General features: G+C 46.7%; 3 protein-coding genes across 14 annotated transcripts in view; all 3 read right to left on the bottom strand.

The window, feature by feature from the left end:
* Synj (synaptojanin) overlaps nt 1–22,524 on the bottom strand; it is a 69,157-nt gene that overhangs the window by 28,626 nt on the left and 18,007 nt on the right. The window lies entirely within an intron of this gene.
* The window catches only part of Dop (microtubule-associated serine/threonine (MAST) protein kinase dop), a 104,692-nt gene that overhangs the window by 12,201 nt on the left and 69,967 nt on the right, over nt 1–22,524 (bottom strand). The gene's annotated exons all lie outside the window — the stretch shown is intronic.
* LOC143369153 (uncharacterized) overlaps nt 1–22,524 on the bottom strand; it is a 66,396-nt gene that overhangs the window by 9,955 nt on the left and 33,917 nt on the right. For 7 of the 12 annotated variants that reach the window (XM_076812724.1, XM_076812720.1, XM_076812722.1 and 4 more), the window contains 10 exons: nt 20,627–20,732; nt 17,162–17,221; nt 6,055–6,191; nt 5,397–5,673; nt 4,389–4,509; nt 4,055–4,175; nt 2,908–3,005; nt 1,324–1,468; nt 1,193–1,262; nt 106–338 (listed from right to left, as the gene is read on the bottom strand). In XM_076812724.1, the coding sequence (XP_076668839.1) occupies nt 106–338; nt 1,193–1,262; nt 1,324–1,468; nt 2,908–3,005; nt 4,055–4,175; nt 4,389–4,509; nt 5,397–5,673; nt 6,055–6,191; nt 17,162–17,221; nt 20,627–20,732 (1,368 nt within the window). The remainder of the gene's footprint in view (nt 1–105; nt 339–1,192; nt 1,263–1,323; nt 1,469–2,907; nt 3,006–4,054; nt 4,176–4,388; nt 4,510–5,396; nt 5,674–6,054; nt 6,192–17,161; nt 17,222–20,626; nt 20,733–22,524) is intronic. The other 5 variants (XM_076812714.1, XM_076812719.1, XM_076812723.1 and 2 more) reach the window with 3 other exon arrangements.

Genomic DNA, 22,524 nt, shown 5'->3' on the forward strand with positions numbered 1-22,524 from the left:
GAGAATTTTCAAGTTCCGAAGATTCAGATGTCGGACTTGAAAGTCCTCAGAATTATGGATTCCTGATTTCCGCTACTCGAACTCGAATTCATCGGCGAGAAGCACCTTGGCATCTTTGGTGACGGACGGTGCACGGGGCGGTTGGCGTTTCGGTGACCGACGCTCGGTGACAGTGGGCCCTAGGCTCTGCGAACGACCAGTCCTGGGGCTGTTCTTCGGGCTGGACTTGGTCTTAGTCGGAACCTCCTCTCGGTGCTGCTCCTTCGTTTCCTCTCGACGCCGCGGGATCACGGGCTCCAGCTTCTCTCTCGTCGGAGAGGGAAGCAGTGCACCGTCCCCTGTTACAAACACCGCATGTAAAACCAACTTCAGCCCTCCACCATCCACCTCACCTACAAACTCTTTCACTAGATCAAACTTCAGCAAACATATTTGATACTTAGGGTTCCCATACTTCCCGGTTTTCTTATATCTTGATTTTTTAATTCTACGAAGAAATCAGGAATAATAAAACATTTCTGAAGAAAGCGTACAGATAGTGTCCGTTTGTTTATACAACGTCCAACTGACGCGCTGCGCCTCAGAGTTTCGTCTATAGCAGCATTGAAACCAAGCAAGATGGAGTGAGCATTTAATCTCTTTCTAGACCACCGTGCAAGTCCACAGGGTGGACGGAAAGCAGAGTGATGAGGTCTGAAAGACCACGCTTAACTCGATGGGATATCACCGTATTGATGATTTTTGCTATTGGGCAGGCCATAACGGTCACGAATTATAAACGTTCGCAACCGGGGAAACCTACCCGTAAGATTGCCAGCAGCAAGCAACGCACCAGGAGAAAAACGGTCACCCATCTTTCCCCGATACGCGCCCCACGATGCTTAACTTCGGTAATCGAACGAGAACCGGTGTCTAATCGCGGCCACTGCCGCTGGCAGCGTTCATGTACAGAGAAATATGACTTGGCTCCCAAACAGATTATTACCGTAACTACTACAATAAAATTCTTTTTTTTCAAACAATTTTCGTTCCGCCCTTTCTTTTTTTTTACCTGACACGCTGGTGAAGAAATATAGTAACCCTATTGATACTTCGCGTCTCAACCCAAACTCAAGCGTTAGAAGCCACCCTCGATATCCCATACCTACCCACCGATTTCATCACCCCGCCGGTACAAACTTAACGCACTTACCCACGCCAGTGGTGCGATCCAGGTGATGGCGGATCAAGAAATCCTTTCTTGCGCGAGATCTTTCACTGTCCTGCAACAGATCGTACAATTAACAGCTGCACACTCGATTGCCTGGTTCATAAAGAACATACCACTTTGAAATCGTCGTGCAATATCCCACAGAGGGGTCTAATCTGGGCCGACGACGGCTGACCAGCAGGAAGCACGGCGATGGTCGTTGGAACAGGCGCGACCTTCCTCGTGTTCTCCTTCTCCTTCTCTTCCTTCGTCACCGACCTAAATACGCAATCACATCGTCACTTGGCTTCCCCGCGGTTTCGTGCGGGTCACGATCGCGTGGAAGAAATAAAAGGCAGCTACGACAAAACGCCCGCGCGAACGCTCCAGACCACTCGGTCCTCTACAACTACGCTTGACTCTTTCCACCTGATATCGCGGGCTCGCCACGATCCACTACCGACACATGTATCGAGAGCCTGGACCGCACAAGTTTCGCAGAAACGCGAAGAATGAGTGGCAGAATTTTGATAACTCGCTCGTGAACTCGCCGCTAGTAGAATGCCCCCTGACTAGTCAGACGCCAGTGGCTGTCTAGCAATAAGTGATCCTATGTTTCCTAACTTTGCAGCGTGGTAGTGGTGGACTGTTCAACTCGGACGTTGATACAAGCTTGGAGATGCGTTCCATTTATGTATCTACAAGGAAACGTTGCAAATCCGAAAATTCTGATTCTTCTTTTAGGGAGACCTGTTCGCTGAATGAACACTTAACTTGCCTGGCTAATGATTGAACACCTAAGAACATTAACAACAGCAAGACTTACCTTGAACTTAATGATGGACTTAAAAAGAACTTAGTTGAGAAATGCTGGGCAAATTTTAACGTGAAAAGAGCGTGGTAGGTGTTAATTTTTCACTGTGGGGTGTTCATTCACTGGACAGATCACCCTACTATTATTATTATTATAAACGGGAATCCACATAGTATACAAAATTATATAAACAGTATAAAAACTTACAGAGTCTGAGACTTAATGAATTAATTGCCGGCATGTAGATGCATTATACTTGTCTGTATAACATCGTCCGAAATGAGTTCAGTGAGCCTATGAAAGGCTGAATGTCGTTGAAATATGTATCGATTGATTCATGAAACTGATCGATGAAAAATTCATTTTAATGAAACTTCGTGTGAATTTAGAGCATATTGGAGTACGCAAGGAGGAATTTCCTTTTCTACGAAACTTCACTCTGAGAGGGTGAGATTAACCCTTAACCCTTAAAGTTATCTGGTTCTTTCGTTTTTTAAATATAAATTTGCAACGCTGCGAGATATAAGAAAACTTTAAAACTCACCCCTGCAGACTGAATCCCCATGGAAAAGAAATCATTGAAATCATAATTTCCGCGTTGGCACCGTTCCCTTGTCAGCCGGCAAATTAACCCAAGGAACCGGCGGACGAGCGAAGTCAGCCGAAGTCTGACCTCGCGCGGCCGCAACCCCTTGTTCCTTCGTCACAGTGGACGGCCTCGTCGCTCAGTTCCCCAAATGGCTATCTTAACCCGCGGAGTGATTCGCGGCTATTAAAATGGTACCCCCTGAAGTGGTCGCCCAAGTTTCGCCGATTTCACGGCAAGCGGGCGCAGCAGAGGTGGCTATCGGTCATCGATGAATGAAGTATTGATCTGAGAGTGGAGTATGTATAGTGTACTAGCCTGGCAAGGGACAGCGCGTTGAGAGCGTGGTTACTGGAGACACGTTTCCACAGCGAAGCCTCGTCCTCGGCGGCCAGACCGCAACCCCAGTCGCGGTGCTAAATCAGAACGAATCATATTCGGTTGCTCTTAATCGCCGTTCCTCTAAGCCTCTAAGCTAACCGTGGCGACACTAACGCACGCACTAGGGACACAGAGAGCATGCTTCGGGAGCCACACAACACCACACCCACAACTGCTTTGGAACCAGAGCACGAGCAACACTGTACAGAAACGTGTGTAACACTGGACTGGAACGTCTGGTGGGATTGCATGCACGTGTGCGACGAAACGTTCAAACGGAGGCTCGATCCCAGAGGTCCTTGTATCTTTTGCTCGCATCGGGAACAATCTCGGGCTGTTCAGAAGTGTCTCTCGATGTGTACAGTTTTTAATGTCTTCCTGTTGGGCGTTCGGAGATGGATCGTAGGGAACGACGAAACGGGTGGTTCTGAGTGGCGAAATAGGACTCGGTTTCTTGGCTATTAATGGTGAAATACCCGGGTCAGGAATGCCCGAGGCTAGGCGACTCGGTGATCAACGGCTCATGGTGGTAAACTGCTGCCCACGCACCTTCGTTTTTCAAACGCAGTGCTCCAGGCGTCTCTGACCTGAATATTTCACTATTAAGCTTTAATTAGGCGGGGTGTTCTCTGCGCCCACGCTGTGTTATTTGTGGGACATGTTGACCCATGAGCTTGATTATAAAAAGAAATGCTTATTAGCCAAGAAACAAGGAAGATCTCCCTCTTATTTTTCTTCACAGAGAACCGTCCATCCCAGTCTCCGCTGTCTAGTTCCAAACACCCTGTGTGTACCGCGATGCAGACGACGGGAGCCGTTTAAAGTTTAAACGGGAAACGGGTGAAATATGGACGCATGCAAACATCGATCGAGTACGGAGGGAGCTCGCTGCCATTGTGGCGATGGGCGCCGCGGTTGTCGTGGCTTCTAGAGTATTTACAAAAACGCAACACGTGTGTATGTACACTGTGGGGCAGCGGATGCGATTGGAATTCTCGCGGGAAGACAATCGAGAACGAGGCGGGCCGATAGGGAGCTGGCCGGTTCCCATTAAGCTCGAGGGGCCTGAGGAACGTCCAATTACCTTGTACTCGTCAGCGAGTCGCCTAAGCTCGATGACTTCGGAGGTAGGGAACGGTGCCTCCTGGTGCTTGCCCAGCCCCTTATCATCCGATATCCTTACGGTTCTACCTGACTTTTTACCCCTGCAAAGAATCAATCGTGGTTGTAGGCCGACGGATTACACGTCGATCAACGGAGGTACTTTCGGTGTGTACGCGCGAGGCTTCACAGCGATCTAGGATCGTCGTAGGTGCATTTCGTTCTTCCCTTTTAAAACGCCGCGGCATTCAGCGTGGCTACTACTATAAGAGACTACGACCATGTGTATTATGTATATGTCGCCTTGGATATCTGACCTGAAAGCTACTTTCAAGTCGGGCATGTCCTCCTCGCGCTCGTCGCCCTCGGGCACCACTCCGTCGATAGTGTCCGTTCCAGTTCCTCCGACCAGGGGCTCCAGCTCCGATGCCTGCACTCCTGCGAACAATTAGAGAAACGTACGTTAATCCGTTTGCAAGTTGTTCTTATCAATCTTCGGGGGGGTTGTTGCTTCGATGAGGGTATATAGATATGTACTTGGGAGGAAACATTGAAAGCTATGGTAACGGGGACTCTCTGGTCCCTGAACAAGTTGGAACCTACACGATCTTTAATTTCTCAGGAGTTTTATTAGAATAGGGATCTGTGGTTTCAAAATCTTTATCGTCGCAATCTACGTTTCGGCGGTTCAAATTTTATCTCATAGAAAATATTTTGTAAGAAAAATTGAAAGCTACGGAAATGGGTAATCTCTGGTCCCTAATGCAGATGGAACTACTACACGATCTTCAGCTCCAGGAGAATTTCATTAGAATAGGGATCTGTGCTCTGAAAATCCTTACCACCGTCTTCTACATTTAGCTGATCTTTTATTTTATAAAAAATATTTTGTAAGAAAGATTGACAGCTATGGAAATGGGTAACCTCTGGTCCCTGAACAGGTTGGAACCTACGCGATCTTTAATTTCTCAGGAATTTTATTAGAATAGGGATTTGTGGTTTCAAAATCTTTATCGTCGCAATCTACGTTTCGGCGGTACAATTTTAAGATTGACAGCTATGGAAATGGGTAATCTCTGGTCCCTAATACGGTTGGAACTACTACATGATCTTCAGCTCCTGAGGAATTTCATTAATATAGGGATCTGTGCTCTGAAAATCTTTATCATCGTCTTCTACATTTCCGAGGTCCTTTGGGTGGAGATATAGAGAGCTATAGTAATCGGCAATCTTCTAAAATAGTTCGAGATGATGAATGGAACCGTAGCCAGGAATGATTAACACTACGTCTCGGAATGGTCTAGGCACACAAAAGCGAAATTTACCATCACGTTTGTGATCGACGTCGCCCGGCCGCTTCTTGTGAACTGGGGCTGGTCCTGTGGGCGCGATACCCTGCTTAAGAGCTCCCATGCTGAGTGACTTTCTAGGTGGTCCAGTCGTACCTGCAGGTGCTCCCGCAGCTGAGACCGGTGCCACTGCCTCGCCATTGGTCAGCTGGGGTCGTCTAGGCCAGGCGAACTGCAAACGGTACTCGGTGCTGATCCGTGATATCGCCTTGCTCAGCTGACTCGGTGGTAGGGCCGACTGCGCTGTAACTTCCTGTAATTTTGGAGCCTTCTTAGTTCGCAATTCCTCCAACTACGAGTCTCCATCACTTTCGCCTAACGCAACATGAAATCCGAAACCCCTTGCAACTTAACGCATCAACATCAACTCTGAACTGCTCAGATCACTACTTCCTCTAACTCCTAGAGTTCACGAAATTCCAGCATTAAGAAACTTTTCAAAATCTTTGTAAGGTAATATGCGAAGGAACTCTGGACGCGCCGAGATCACTACCTCCTGTAACTTTAGAGTTCGCAAAGAGAGCTTAACGCGAGCATCCGTTACCGAATACTTCCCCTCTACCCAAGTAACTATCGTTCAGCCGTGCTCTATAAGTGCATTTCACCTCGATTCGTTTCGTCCCTCCACACGTACCCGAACTTTGTCAGCTACAACGTTCGAATCGACGACGTCGATGCCACCGCCATCGGCCGCCGTGATGAACTCGTGCGTCTTGTACGCGAGCTCCGGGCATTTCTTTCGTCTGGGCAGCGGCGGCTCCAAGGTGGGCCCTGAAACGAACATGGTCCTCCGGTTGAAAGCCTCCGCAGCCGTCCCTCGCCACCCACTATCTCGACCGCTCTCCGACGACCAGACGTTATTCGATTACACGACCCATTTTCACCCAGACTGCTGGCATTTTTCATCCCCTCTCGTTTAGCTGCCACTCGAAAGTCGCCCGGAGTGGCAGAGACGCCCGAGAGGGGCTGGCGACAATCGATTCCCGTCTAATGGACCCGATTAACAGCGGTCGAGAGAGCGTGCGTCTCGGTGTGCGCCCGCCGAAAACCAATCCGCAAAATGAGCGAGCTTCTCGAGTAGCGGAGAAAGCGCAGAGCAAGCAGAAGCACCTCGCCGATCCCGCGGCAGAGAACAAAAGGGAGGAAAGGAGGCGAAGCGTTACACTACGGAGAACAAGCAAACGAAAGAGAAAATAGGAGCTTCGGTGATGTCCACGATGAAGGCGCCTGCTGGCCGTCTACGAACCGTGACTGGGCCCCCTCTGTGCCCGCTGCAACCGGAAGCGTGGTCTCGATCGAGCAGCAGGGATCGCTGAAACGACGGTTCGGCGAGAGCAAGGGGGAGTTGAAGGTGTCTAGAGGGGCTCGTGGCTTATGATAATGACCGTTTCGATGGAGAACACAGGTACCAGCGGCCTTGCCGCGACACGTTTACAGTCGTTCTCCCGTTACCTGAATCGGGACGACCACAGTCGCTCCACGCCGCACAGTGGTGCATAATGACATTTTTTGCTCAAATCACCCTACAGGTCGAAATTTTTCAGAAAACTTGACGATTTTTTTTTAAATTCTTCGCAATTATAGTCTCTATCGATCTGTCCGGCTGGAATTTTGAATTTCGTTGCTGATTTTTTTATATTTAGCGAATTTTACAGCACTTTTCGAAGATCAGAGTCTGCGGGCTTTTTTGACCGCCTGTTCCGAGTTTAAAGTCAGATTTTCGAAAATGAAGGTGGGGAATCCAATATGTTGCAGAAAAATTTCGGAAAATGGGCTTATTCGGAAGAAACATAGTGCGTCTAGATTTTCGGGGACGCTGATTACGAATATGAGGTAATTATTATAAACATCAAATTTTTTATTTGTACCACGGATCTAATACTGTAGATCAAATTGTGAAATTCAAAATGGCGGATGGACATTCGTATTTTGACAAATTTTTACGCATCTCATAAATGTGTACGTGATTTTGCATAGTTTAGCCTATTCGTCAGTGTTCATACGCGTTCTTATAGTTGACTCTTCGGATTCAATATTGATGAGCAAGATTTTTAACGTCTGATATTTTAGAAGGCCTTATTCACTTAACATTTTATCCCAGTTGCCTTTAGAAATCCGATTTTGTTATGTGCAATCTTGTTTGAGCAGCAGGATTTTTGCTTCTGGAAGCAAATCTCTGATTTCTTGTTTGTGCACGTGTTTAAAAATATGAAACATTAAAAATCCTAATCATCAATATTGAGTCAGAAAAGTCAACTATATTCGGCATATTGGATTCACCACCTTGAAATTCGAAAATCTGACTTTAAATTCGGAACAGGCAGCCAAAAAAGCCCACAGATACTGATCTTCGAAAAGTGCTGTAAAATTCGCTAAATATAAAAAAATCAGCAACGAAATTCAAAATTCCAGCCGGACAGATCGATAGAGAATATAATTGCGAAGAATTTAAAAAAAAATCGTCAAGTTTTCTGAAAAATTACGACCTGTAGGGTGATTTGAACAAAAAGTGTCATTATGTACCACTGTGCGCCGCTCGTTCTAGACGCTCGCGAACGATCAATTAAGGTCAACGGAAATCGGATTCGAAAGGCACAGGGTGTCCCGCGAGACGCGCCGCTAGATGGCGCGGTGGAAATTGATAAGATATTCTTGCCTTTTCATCCCTTCGCTGTTCAGAGGCTCGTTTTAATGCGCTCTGGGGTGCAGGGGGATTACGCCTGAATGGCAGGTTTGTTTTCCTCGGGTATTCTTCTGTTTAACAGACTTCTGGGGATTCACGAGACACGTTGTTGGTGATATAGGGCTGGACACTATTTTTTACCAATCGGTCGCGCGAAATGTTAAACGAATTGATACACAAATGGTATTGTTTTAAATTATCAATTATAAGCTAGAGGAAGATCGTGTCGCGTATTGTTTCAAATTCATGAATCCGTAAACAAGTGGCTATTCAAAGCGACGAAGTTTATCGTCACAAAATGTTTCGCAATAAATTAGCACTCTTTATAAGTTTTCTAAATTTGCATGCAAATTTCGTGTATTCAAATTGTTTTACTTGATTTTTAAGAACATTGTATATCCCTTTTCTTGGCCATTTGTGTTTCAATTAATGTATACATAATCAAATATTCGGAAAAAAAATAGTGTCAAGCGCTATAGTAGTTTATATATTGGAATATAAATAAAAGCAGAATGCTACAAAACTTTAATTCAACGACGGTTCTTGAAATATTTAAATTCTGGAATAATTCAGGAATTGATGTTCAAAGTTTGGAAGTCTCGCGATGAATTTTTAAACGAACTGTTTGTGAGTAAATTTTACGCCACGGTGGATGTTGAGAACTACGTAGTAGTAGTGTTCAGTAGAACTATGAAAAGTGACGAGAAAACAGTCGCGATATTGAATTACAGAAAAATAGTAGTCGAGTAATATTCTCCAGTATTTCAGCTTTCATTATTCTATTTCACTTTCTTCTTAACGTCTTTATCGCACGGGAGATGGGTATACAAGAAGGAAATAAAGAAAAAAAAAGTTGCTCAAAGGTAAGGTTCATTCGGTGAACTGTTTGGCACCCCGACCTCTCATTTCCGCGGCGAATCGAGAAACCCCTTTTTCCTTTGGATAAAAGTTCACGTGACAAGGTCCGTCTTAAATTCAAACTTCCCCGTATGAAACAATGCAGTATGCAGTGTCCTAAAACAGTCGGTGAATCTTTATAATTTTGGGATCTTCTTAATAATCGTAGAAAACACTGTAAGTGCGAAAAATCAAATTCTATGTTATATGTCAGTGATTACCAGCCGGTGGCTTGTGATTTGCGAAGTGTCTTCTGGGAGGTCGCCACGCTTTTTCTAATATTATTACGATAGAATTACATTCTGAATTACCTATCTTTAATGCGTACTCTTTACCTTCTTAACCTTACCTTATATGGGTAGGGCGGGGTTGCAGGTTATGCGAACATTAGCAAAAGGGATCGCGACTCAAAAAGGGTTGAGAAAAACTGCTAAACCTTTTTTTTTTTAATTTTGACACTTACAGTGTTTTCTACAAGAACTCTTGAATGAATGATTTTTTAAAAATTCTTTTGTATGCAACTGTACAATGTAATTATACTTTGTTTTATTCTTCCTAAATACTTGTAACGTGACGACAAGAGATTTTACTCTCCGATTTCAGCGATAAAAGTTTCCTTTTTGTAAATTCTGTACCTAGCACTCGACCTTAAATTGCCAAACACTGTACACGCTACCCCGTGCGTCGCGCGAAGATAGAATGAAATACTTGAGTGCAAACTGGCATGAATCCTCGTTCATCCATCTCCACACTTTCGGCCTGAGCGCTGGGGCTTCCGCCCAATTTCCATCCTCGCCGCTATATCCGGTCCAACGTGCGACCGACTCGCCGCGACGGTTCTACTTTTAGACGGTGAATTCTGAACGCGAGCATGTCGGGGCAACAATGTGCACGCGAGGGATCGATGCGACTGCCGGTGTGCGACGTGTGGGTGCGCGCTGTGCAGCGATGCATGCCTGTGTACAAAGGTACATGGAATATTGACTCGGTTACGTAAGTGTCGTTGAAATTTTAACTTGCAACCTACCCGGGCTTCTCTGCCCGCCACTCTTGAAATTCTTGCAAGAATGTTGAGTAAACAGGCTTGACCCTCTTTCGACCAGTTTATGGTGAAAAATTGACAACCCTTGCAACGGTTCCGTGTATAAATCGTGTCGATTTAAAACTTTTATGCTACACAACAGAGTGTCGTCGGCATTGAAGCCTCCTCGGGATTCAGGCGAGACACTGATACTAACGTGTATCAATTGAAATGCGACGAACTGTACGTCAGCTCAGTCGAAATATTAGACACAATCGTGAGTGGCGTATAAATTCAAAGAATAATAAAAAATAAAGAATTAATAAAAAAAAGAATTATAATAAATAAACTAGTTAAAAAAAAAAAGGTATTTGCATTCAAATTCTCCTACGCGAAATAATAATAATAATATTTCTTGATTGCAGCATTAACCCTTTGAATGCTGACAATTTGACCGCTCCGTATACCTACGCCACGTGCGGAACTCTTCTAATCGTATCTTTTAAGCACAGGCGCTGAACGCCGATGGGCGTTCCCCGCACACTGCGAGCACTGCACGAGCAGCCAAAGGGTTAAGAATAATAAGTTCACAAAAAAAACATAAATACATATAAGAAAAGAAAATATCCGCGAGCCTACTACACTTCCTTCCTCCAAATCTGCCGCCGAAACTTATCCCCCGAACCTACCTTCCCTTTCCCAATAGGTAGGACCTATTTAGCCCCGGGTTACCCCCTCGCACTAATATTCCAGATCGGTGTTAAAAGCAGCTCTCAAATCTGCCAACGAGCCTCGCCTTATTACGTTCACACTTACCCTGATTTTTCTGTTTCTTCTCCTTTTACTTTTACTTCCCGCTTCCATTCTCCACGACGTAATAATAAATAATTCCTCTTAGATGCGTTCTAGTAGCGTGTCGGAATAAGCTGCATTCTCTCTCAAAGTGGTTCGTTTTTGCGAGGCACCAGTTTCTTTTCCCGGGAGACTTTATCGCTTTCAATTTGAACGGAAAGTTGATCACCCCGCCCGGGATGCTCGGCTTTAAGGAACGGCCAGAGATAACGACGAGTCTCGCGGCTCGTCTCGCTCAAAGGGTAATCGCATCGGACGGATCTCGGCTTTGTGCTCCAGTTGCCAAGCTGAATGGAAATCGACGCTCTCCGATTCAACCATCCGCGAGGGAACGCTTCGTTTCACGGGGCCCGAGTCATTAGATCGCGCCAAACGCGGCAGGGGGGAGCATCGTTGATGAGTTCTTTCATTTCGTGCAACTAAAAACGTGGGACCAGTGAGTCGAAAATCCACGGGCATGCGGGTATATACTTTGCCATGCGGTTTTTCTCGCTCTTCGAAGAACGTTAAGTACTCCATCCCTTTAACGCGATTTCGACCTTCTTCACCCTTCCTAAGGGCTTCCTGTTGCATGCAGCGGTTTGGATCGTGGACGATATAGTCTGGATGAAATCTTTGGCTGCTGAAGGCAACTCGGGGGCTATTTTATAGTGTAACTCTAGGTACCCCTCAAAAGCAGGGCCGGCCTTCTCTAGAAAGGGGCCCGACGAAAGAAATATTTTGAGGATCTTGCAGCGGGAAGGGTGCAGCTCCATTTTTCACCTATTTTTGAGTTATGACGTGTGAAATACGTAAAAAAATTCTACATCCTTTAACGCACATTCGGTGCGCACCCGATTCCAAATTAACGATTTACTGCAAATAAATAAAAATACAAATATTAATATTTTTATTGCAGAACTTTTTTTTCGCCACACATAAAAATAAAGAACATATCAACTCAATAACTACTACTTATTCTGTGAAAATATATATCTTTCAATCAGTGTTCTCTTTTTCATGTCGAGGCAATACTTTAATAGCAGTTTCTTCTAATTTACTCGAACTTGGTAGAGCTGTAGCTGCACTCTTTTTCTGGCAAGGTCCTGAATTAGTATCAGAATTCAATGCCAACTACCCACAAACAGCCAGCAAATTTCCCGCACTATATCCCAACGCACCTTACAACTCCAAACACCCGACAAAAAAAGGGAAACAAATCCGCTTCCCAACAACCAAGTTCGCTCGGAAGACTCGTGCAACGTGCAATTTAACCCTCGACAAAAGGACGAACGAAGGTGCATGGAGGATAAATAGTGACGAAGGAGGCTCTGCTCGCATGCGAGTCCGCCGGATTCGGGCAACCGTAACCGTGAAAAGTGGGAGCGCAGGAAAGAAGGCCAGCGTCTAATTTTTCTCGAGGCTCGACAGGAGTGGCCGAGCTCCATTAACGTTCCCTTTTAATTGGAATTCCATTAGAGGGGCGGCAGAGGCGCTTCAACCGCCGGGGACAGGTTTCTCGGTCACCCGCGTCGCGCGGCTTCCCGTTCGTCGCGGAAAACCGTCGAGAGGATTTCCGCGGGCGTCAATAGGCCGTCGCGAAACTGATAAGCCCGGCTTTCCTCTTTCCCTCGATTCTCCGGGCGTCACTCGACTCGCTGGCTGTGAATCAATTATCTCGAGGCGGCTAACCAGGCCTCCGCTCCTCCCGATGGAGCAACTCTCCCGTCCCTCTGCTCTGAATGCCTCGCGATCGTCGAAAGTAAAAGTTGCTGCCGATCGGGGACACGGGGGGGGAAAGAAGGAATCGTGTCACATGGCTGTTGATTACGAGGTCGAGCTGCCAGTGGAGCGGGAGAAGCGTTTCTTTATTCACGCTCTCTATTGGGTAGTCTTGACAGAGACGGGCGGTTTTTCTTTCCGCGCGCAACCTGCCAGCGAGCCGCGCTTGAAATTGATTAGAAACTGAGTCGAGACAACACAGCGGCTGGGGCTAATTGAAATTTAAACGATCGAAAGCGTGGATCAACCTCGATGTTAATCGTAGCTGCGATTTACACCGTACAGCTGCAATCTCTATCACGTGAGCGCGGTGATTGGATCGGGGGAACGAATCGAAATATGGAGAAACGCGCGGTTACGCGTCGCCTTGTGTGCTCAAACAGAGATACCGTGTCGCTGATGGCGATTTCGGGGGTGGTTAATGCACGGTAATTCTAGAGAAAACGAGACACGAGTGTCGCGCAATGCGGAAGAAAATAGTGTTGTTACTGACACAAAAAATGTCTTATAGAAGCTGATTTCTAATCTGTAAAAAATCCAATAATAATCTTGATTATATGTATAGATCGTGGATGGGCTCGTGAGGTTTGCAGAAATATTGAGGAGACCGACGTGACCATTATTTGTGATTTTTGTGCACTAGATAAATTGAAATAAATTTATGTACAAATTAATATTTGTTCAAATATCTATCTTTATGGTTTCTAAAATAATAGTAATAATAGTTATATAATTACATCATATTTTATGCGTTCTTTAATTAGGTACCCGATATCACCCACACCTATAGGGTAAAACCAGGCACTTGCACACTTCCGAGAAAACTTGTTTTCCTGTCAGCCAAATAGTTCCTTCAAATAAGAACTCTCATTTTCTGATTCTGTAAGGTCCAATTAAGTTTTCTGACGGTGTCCAAAGTTTATTTTGCCGTCTGACTTTATGCTAGCAGGAAAAATACATTAGGCACCCGGTTATGCCCCACTTTCCCCTACCGTAAATAAATCTTGAAAAAAAAGAGTCGTAAACCGGTAGAACGTGCCTTTTCTCCACTGAGCCCCTCAATTGTCCTGCGCCAGACATATTCCAAGTAGAATTCTTCCAGAGAATCCAGAGTCTAGACGAAAACCATCTCCGAATGTACTCTTTAAGGAACATTCAATCCCCGGGTCGGGTGTGTTTGCCCACATCGCGCACATAAAATTCGAAGTTCACGAGCTCCGTTCCCGAAGGTCTCTGGATCGATCGTGCTTCGAAGCAGCTTCGAACTTCGCGCGGAGAAGCGACTCTGATCCCCTTGGCGCGCAGAGACACGCGTGCGAGGAGTCAGTAGTCTCGACAACGTGGAAAGCAGGTCAGATGGGACTAATTCTCCCGAACAAAAGAAGAAAAAAGGTGTTCGGCGCCAAAAGCACCACCTTACTGCGCGAAATTACGAAATATCCGCGCGCTAAGGGTTGCGTATAGTTCGGGGGGAGAACGGGCATGCGGATACTTAATCTCTTCGCGCAAATATAGCTCGCTCGACAAATATAGGCACCGCGAGGGGGGAGCAGAAAGAAAACGGGGGAAAATTGTATCTCGCGCTTCAATTAATTCGTTAGCCCAGTTCCTGTTTTTATGCGAGCGCGATTGCTCGCGAATTTAGCTATCCGACTGGCCCGAACGAAATATTCTTTTTCTATTAAACTTTCGAGCCGCGTGGCTATTATTTTATATTTTAAGCTCTGAACGGAAAGCTCTTTACTCGTTGTTCTCTCTAATTTAATAAAATTTAATAAATTACATAATTAACGTAAATAAAATAATTTAATAAATTCAGAGGTACTGCTGCTTTAGACCACTATGTTTAAAGAAATACAACTTCGTTTTATCCTGTTTAACTACCTCAAGCAAACGCAGCAACCATAGATTGGGAAACTTTAAAAAGAAATAAATAAGAATTTGTGGCGTTGGGGGTTAATTAAATCGCTCATTAACCAGGGCGACGCGCATCAAGTCTGGCAGCTCGCGACACGGGTGACGGGGTCAACTGTCTCGACCGATTGTCTGCGAATTAATCGCCGCAATTCGATGATCGTCAGTTTTCAAACGGTAGTCGTCGCGGCACGGGGTGCGCGCCAGGATTGATTGCTGCGGGTCTAATTGCACGATTAATCGCTACAATCGGCCTGAAGTCCACAAGGGGAGCCGTGGCTTTTCCCATAGATGGGCGGCAGGCAGACAGCCAAGCGCCGATGGATATCGATTGTCGTGCAGGCGAATAAGGCGGCGGAGTCTAGATCGCGTTCTCGATACGAGAAAAGGCTTTCCACGAGATAGCGCAGCTGAAATGCGACTCTACTGGACTATACGTACGGGGTGCGAAGGGAAGTAACGATCGCGACAATCACGGGTGTCTGCGTCGAGGTTCGCCAATCTCTTGAGATCGGATTTTCTTTAGACTCCGTTTTTATTGGATTCTACTTTGGCCTTAGATTTTGATTACTTTCCATTTTGGTCTTTTCAAGATTTTTGAGGCACAGTGGGAGTAAAAAGAAAATTTAGATTTTTGAAACTGGGCAGGTTTGTAGAGGACCTCGATAGAAGTATCAGGCAATTTTTCGTTTGTCCCCAGTTTCGGTTGCTCAGGGTGAAAACATCCCTTAAAGGTTAATGAGCGTCTTCCTAGTTTCCTGTACCTATAGGTGTCTTGAAAACTGTAGTAGATATAAAGAAATTATTACAATGAAAACTTAACGGTTTTTATGCTTTATGGAACTGTGTAATGAAATTGTTTAAAATTTGTAAATTAAACAGCGAAATGTTCCCCGCCACAATTTTTAAACAATTCGAGTACATAAATAAAATGATATAGAATTTCGACCGTAAAGAATTTTTAAAACTTAAAAGTAAACGTTATCAGCGCACCGGTTCGTTCTAGACCCTTAAAAATTCGAGTACATAGTTTTACACAGCGTAAGGAACCATTAAGTTTTCTTTATAACCATTTTTTTATATCCACTATGGTTTCTTAGATATACTGGAAAATAGGGTAGCCGGACTTTCCTTGTAAGTACGTACTATGCGTAAGAGAAATAAGATTCCACTCGAAAGAATAAATGTGCTTCTGAATTTACATCTGAATAACCCGAGGTTCGCTAAGTGGACCACGTATTTACCACTTTCAAAAATTTCAGAAACTTCAAAGCTCCATACTTCCAGCACACCCCGTACATGTACAACGCAGCGCTGAGAACGCATCGCAGGAAGCCCTCCCCTTTCCACCTGATGGAAAAGTAATTACCAGGGGCTAGATTCTTTTTCCTCTGCCATCCTGTCGGGGCAAATTGTAATTGGTTCGTTCGAGAGTTCCGCGGGAGCAGCTCTAACCGGCGATACCTTCCCGTCCCATTAAAAACAACGAGAAACAAAGCCCCGTGACGGAAGGGAGTGAGCCGTTCACCCGTTAGGTACTGTCCAAACAAAAGAATCCAGCGAGCCGGGAGCCTTAAACTATTAAATTGCAGGGTATCACAGGCACGGTTGTTGATTCGAGCCGCGCGCAGAGATTCTCGTGTAAAGTGTAAGCAGAGGCGGGGAGGCGAGTCGTGCTGTATCTAGGCTGGATCTACTCGGGCTGACGATGAAGGTGTAAATTGCCAAGTGGGCCGCGATAACGGTAGCCGAACTGGGAAACGTCCGGACCGAGAACCAAGACATCTCCCTAGCCCGGCCACTCCCGGAGATCGTTGTGTTAAGAGGCGCGTGTCCTATCTGCTGTGAAAGGAACCCGAATTGCTCCGCGGGCGCCCGGCGCGAGCTGACGGTAGCCTGCGCAACGGGGTGCATTGGCAACATTGACGGCCCGATGAAAGTTTCGCGCATGGCGCTCGGACCTGGTTTCCACTGGTGCATCAATCACGGAACAGTCACGTTAGCGTCGGATATTAATCTCCTAAGCTGAACGCGAGCTGCGCGAACTTTTATCGCCGCATACAACGCTGGCGGGTTATTACTGGCAATCTTCCATCGGTTTAGCTTAGCTCGAATGGGACTGTCACTGTAGCGATGGAAATAAAAGGCAAGCTTCCATCGCGCTGCCCGAAATTCCTCAACCACCCGCTCGAAGAGCACAAGCATCAGCTTTGGTTACAGGTAACGACACGGCAGTGCTCGAGGAAGTCGGGAGGCTCCCAGGGGAAAGCAAGTCGAACGCGTGACCGATTAACCGCAAGGCATGCTCCGTTAACCCCTTCGACCGCGAAATTCGCGAGCTCGCATGGAAGGCAGGGCATCTAGCGATCTCTGTAAAAGCGAAAGTGACGAGACGGGTTAATTGGTTCGTAGGGTGTCTCGAGCCGAGCTGGAATGGGTGGGATTGAAGGGAAGGGAGGGGGAATTAATAAAAAAAAAAAAAAACGGAGCAAGGTCGACGGAATTTCCCCCGAGGGGCGTGCGACACAGCGGGGTGGGCTGAGAAACGGGAGCGAAATAAAGGGTAATAAATTCTAAGGGATGTTTGCGTAGCTCCGGTCGTGTTCGTCTTACCTTCGGTGTTCTCATCCTCGGTCGACTTGGCCGATTGTAGCTTCGCGCTCGCTTGCGTCGCTGCAATCAAAATTCGCAGCTGGCATAGTGGCGGGGCCTCAACAACCCTTCGAATCACCTCGAGCACACGTCCCTAATCGAGCCGCCTCGAATGCACCTCGAATCTCGAGAATTTAGCGAATCCTCGCGGGACTGGAAGTCTAGATTGGTCCTCCGGGTAGAACTTTGGGGTGGGTTTTTATTCTTTATCGTACCGTCGGTTAGGCGTTTCGTTTCAGATACGATAATGGGGGAGTTTTGGACGTAAGCTAACCCGGGGAGCATTCAGGATAACAACTCGACCTGTTTAGTAGGATTCCTGGTGTGGCTAATTAGAAATGCAGAGTGCAGCGAGTGAGGCTCCTTGAAATGTAGAACAGGCAGGTAGGCGTACCGAGCAATGGTGACTGTCGCGGGTGTTTAATCTGCCCGTAGAATACAAGCTTTCCGTTTGGACGTGTGCATTTAGAACAGTGTCCTCCAACCGGCCCATTCTACTTTGCCGGTCGAACAAAAGGCCAATGAGTTTATGGATTTCGCGAACTTGGCTTAGGCCCTAAACTTCGTGGCGTTGCCGCGCCACAGGTTCCCATCTAAGGGCATTTCTTAAATTACGTAAGGGTAATTTTGTCCATCTTTTAACCCCTCCCTAAGTATAAGAATTCGTAAGCTTTTATATTCCAACCCCTTCCTTCTCTTTCCTTACGCAATGTTCTTTACATTGCATTTATTCAGTTACTAAAATGCTTCGAAAGGTTTATAATATTCATTTAACTCTGTTTCACGCGTGCGATGAAACATTGCTTTTTAGTTTGTTGTTAAAAAAATATTACGCGAGACGACAGCTGACTCCCTCCCTTCCCTCGCAAGAAATTCGCGACCCCCTACCCCTAAAAAGCCTTACGTAATTTAAGGACGAACCCCTAGAATACTTTTATTTTTATTAAATCTAACGTTAGCCAATGGGGGATTACTCGAAAGCATCCAGACTTCCCTATGGAGATTCAACAAATTGTCAGGTTCGAGAGACATTCCGTGGTGATTCGAAGCAGGGCAGTGGCAGAATCGATTGAAAATTTGATCTATCTTTTCTATATAGATAGCTGATTGAACGCTCATCGCTAAGCTGGCACTGTGTGTGTCTTCCCTTTCTCCCTCTCTCGCTCTCCTTCTCTCTCCCACTACTTGCCACTACTCCTCTCAGCTACTCTAGTCTAGCGACCCGTTCCGATTTCGATGCCGCTCTCGGAGCATCCCTCGTCCCGTCGTCCAGGGGCAAACTCGCTGCCAAATCGAACGTGAATCGTTTGCCCCTTGATGGACGGGCATCGATACTCGATACCCCGATACCCGACGGGCTAATTACTTTCACGGTGGCTCGGTGATCGCGACCGCCTGGCCCGATGGCGGACACTCGCGCGTCTGAGGCGCTTTGCGTGTCCCCGATCGCGTCGTGTCGCGCGAGGATGGCTGTGTCTTACTCGCCATCCGAGCGAATAAAGGATACGGACGTTTCGGGCACGAGATAAATCGTGTCGAGCATCTAGGCAGTCTAGGCGAAACGTCTGCCAGTTCGATTGAAGCGTCAGACGTTCGCGCAGACACCGCGTACTTTGACGAAAATTTCAGAAAAAGTAAGGAACAGTTAGAGTTCACAACATCGACACGCATGAATGTGCGCGGGGCGATTCGTCGACGCGTGCAGGCTTGGGGGTTATTTAATATCAATTTTATTCCAATGATCTCGAATAAGAATTGCGAATCGAACGAAGTTATTCGGGAATAACGAATAATTTTTCATTCGAATTATTCATTCTCGAATAACTTGATTGCATTTGAAATATTCGTTCGAGGATCGTTCGAATGAAAATTTGCCCAACTCTGGTTCCGAGGTTCGAAGCTGAGGGAACGCTGCGAGTCCCTGTTCATAGATATTTATTATTAAAAAAAAAATTCGGAAGTACATACAAACGCTTCTCTTTTGGCCCGGCAAAAGTTCACGCCCACCCTGTGGAACAGTATGCTAAAACTGTTCCCTCGACTTCGAAACCTAGAACCTGTGTAGACACTTGAAACCCATCGACTCCGCTTCCGAATCGCCCAGAGCACGCAGAGTTGCGAGTACTCGTGACAGGAAATAGTAGTGAGATAACAGAAGATGATACACACTCGCACGAGCCACGAGGGTGAAAAGACATGGCGTGATGTGAACGGAGGGGGTCGTGAGACGTGACGACAGAGCAAGTGCGATATAACGAGACGTGTTACTTGTACGAGTGGCGACACGATCAACGAAAAAGTCGCTAAACACCTTTACAGTGCCAACAAACGTAGATAGATACGAATGAAAGAAAGGTGGAGGAGGGGGAGAAAAGATTGAAGTCGATGGTAAAAAAAAAAAGAAGAAAATATCGAGGGTGGGAGGGGCGAGACGAGCGTGAATTTCTACCTCGTTGCCTGGCGAAACGTTGCGGAATGATTTAACTAGAACGTCTACTCGTCGGTACCTGCACCCCTGTTCGACTTGCGGCTAAGCGTTTCGCCACGCAACTCGTCGATCAAAACTCGCCCCGTCGACTGTCCGAATTAAGCGCGGTCCGCTCGCGAGAAACGTAGGAAATATGCAAATTTGCGCGGAGAAGCGCGAGCTCCGTGGCTCTGATTCATTTTTCACGCTCGCGGCCTGGTAATATGATTCTAACGAATTTATGGAGACAATTAACCTTTAACCAGCATGGCGCGAGTGCCTGAGCAAAGCCAGCAGCCTCGCCGGTGCCGCAGGGACACCGATCCGGCTCGTTGATAATTAGCGTTCGCCTTCGTCAGCCGCTCTTTGCTCAGACACCCTGCCGAGCCAACTACGCGACCATTTAGCTATGAGACTATCGTACTGATCGAGAGACTGATTTCGCTAGATCGTGAGAAAGGGGAATGCGCAGGGTGTTCCACGATGGCTTGGATCGGTCGCGATGGATGAAATGGGGAAGGGAATGTTGCGAAGCGAGTTGAGTGGATCCCACTGGTTCGGCAAGCGCTTGCGAGCAATTGCACCTTCCTTCTCTCGAATCAGATCTTTAGTTTGGGTTATTCAGCTGTTCGGAAAGCTCGTAGCTGTTTTCACAGACGAGGTATTGCAATTGGTTGTAATTTATTATTTATTACGAGCTTTCCGCAACGACCCAGTGTAACGCAAAAGTACCATTTACTATTAAGGTGTTTTAAAAGGCAGCTGCAATGGCACTTTGCAAGACAAAGGCGCGGCAGTGGCCTCGGGAGCCGAGGCGCCTCGAACCACTCGATCCTCCCTTCGATTCGCAACACTTCCCTTGAATCCGTTTCATTTTAACCAGAGCCGGCCCAAGCCGGGTGGAGCGCTCTGCGCGGAACAGACGAAGAAATGTTAAGAGCAAAATGGGGTTAACTTACTCGACGTCGGCGGCGGCTGGGGCGCTCGACGGACGACCGTGTGCTCTTGGTGCGGCCCAGTGTACTCGTGCCATGTGTACGTGCTCCTATACTCTGAATGGAGCTGCTACAATACACAATTAACGTGGCTGGTTAGTACAAAACTGTGGCTGGGGGGAATAGTTTTCGTTACTGAGGCACTCGACCCTTTCACGGGCCAAGTTCCCTCACTTAAAACCATTCAGAGGCTTTCAGGGGGTGTAAATTGTATTTCTTTCCTGAAATTTCGATGCTTCTCCGGCGCTGTTTGTATCTATACCTGCGCCGAGCAATTGTGAGTTTCTTGGGTGGAATTAAAATGGAGAAACAGAGGGAAATGAGATGCTTCGATACTATGTAGATGCTAAACTCCGAAACTAAGTAGTTCGTTCTTATCGAATGTTTTATCTATGTAAAGCTCACTATTGCTTGGTACAGTTATAGATACCTTCGTTGAGGCCCCGAGGAAGGTCGATCAATGAGGAATTGTTGGTAGACGGTGACCCTTGGGACGTGCATGGGAAACGTAAATAGTCGACGACCGCAAGACGCGCCTCAGTCTCGTTGCGTCCTCAGACCTTAACGAAGGTACTGCACAGTGCCTTTTAAATATTGAAAGGCGGTTCCAAAAGGGCACAGCTGGCTCGTAGAAGCCTTGATTAGCATCAGTGGTAAGAACTTGATTCGTGAAAGCCTCGGGAACCTGACAGTGACTCGCATTAATATTCGGACACTTTTTAAAATCGCATAACTTTTTTAGAATTGGTCCAAACGACTTGAGTTTTTTTGAGAAGCTAGAAGGATTAGTTTGCTAACTGACGCGTTTTGTCGTTTTGAAAAAAATTGCAATTGATCGGAATAGCGAAAAGAATAGTAAAGGTCGATTTTTAAAGCCACCCCCAAAGTAACCCCTACATCGATTTACGATTTCCCCAGGAAATCTGCTATAAAATCTAAACGCCGTCGCCTGATACGTCAGCGCCACTCTCGTCGACTAAAAGCGAGGAGAAAAAAAAGACAAAGGGATTAATCGTGTCTGCGGGTGACAAGACCGCCTCAAGCGAACGCATCGCATAAAACACGCGGCTCGGCCGGCATTGTTAAGGCCCACTGTCACGTACAATCGAATACAATGACGTTGCATCAATCCAGACAGAACGGCCAGAGACGATTCTTTTTCTTTCTCCCCTGTCTCTCCCCCTCCCTCCGAAAGAGTTTCAATGGGCATCGATCGATGTCCCCGCGGTGAATGCGCGCCGCGGCCACAATAGAGGAACGTTACGTGGCTCAATAAAGGCGCCAATAACCGGGGCGACAGGTCTTACCTTGCCCACACGTTTCCTACCAGCCTTAGGGGATGAAACAGGGGTACGGGGCGAGAGAGAGAGAGGCTTCTCTGGCCAGACGGGGGCGGAACAAGACGTTTTATTGTATTAACCGGCCGGTCGAAAAGTCGATGTCCCCCCTTCCCGGCGGGATTTTATAAACCTGACAGATCGGCGCGACGCCGCCGCTAATTGCGTTGTCCTGTTTTCTCAGAGTTGATTGATTTAGTTACTTAACCCAGATACACCCGTCGACGGCCCGTCGGAAACGCAGGCAACGCGATTTCGCCTCGAGCACAGCCCCGGCGCATTGTATTTCTTCGGGCTGCCTCCCTTTGCCACGGATCTTTTTCACGTTCCAAGTGTGTTTTTCCACTGAAGACGGAGCTCGGGCGGGTTTGTGTAAAGGATAAGTAGGCTGTAGCCGAGGGCGGTAATTTTTGGGCGGGAGGAATTGGCAAATGTTTGAACGCAAAGGCTGGAGGCAGCTTTAAAAACAATTCGCTCTTTTTCAATCAGAAAATTAGCAATGACTCGCGTGTGAGTTGTACGTAT

This window comes from Andrena cerasifolii, chromosome 5 (assembly GCF_050908995.1).
Source record: "Andrena cerasifolii isolate SP2316 chromosome 5, iyAndCera1_principal, whole genome shotgun sequence".
In the NCBI taxonomy this organism is placed as follows: Eukaryota; Metazoa; Arthropoda; class Insecta; order Hymenoptera; family Andrenidae; genus Andrena; species Andrena cerasifolii.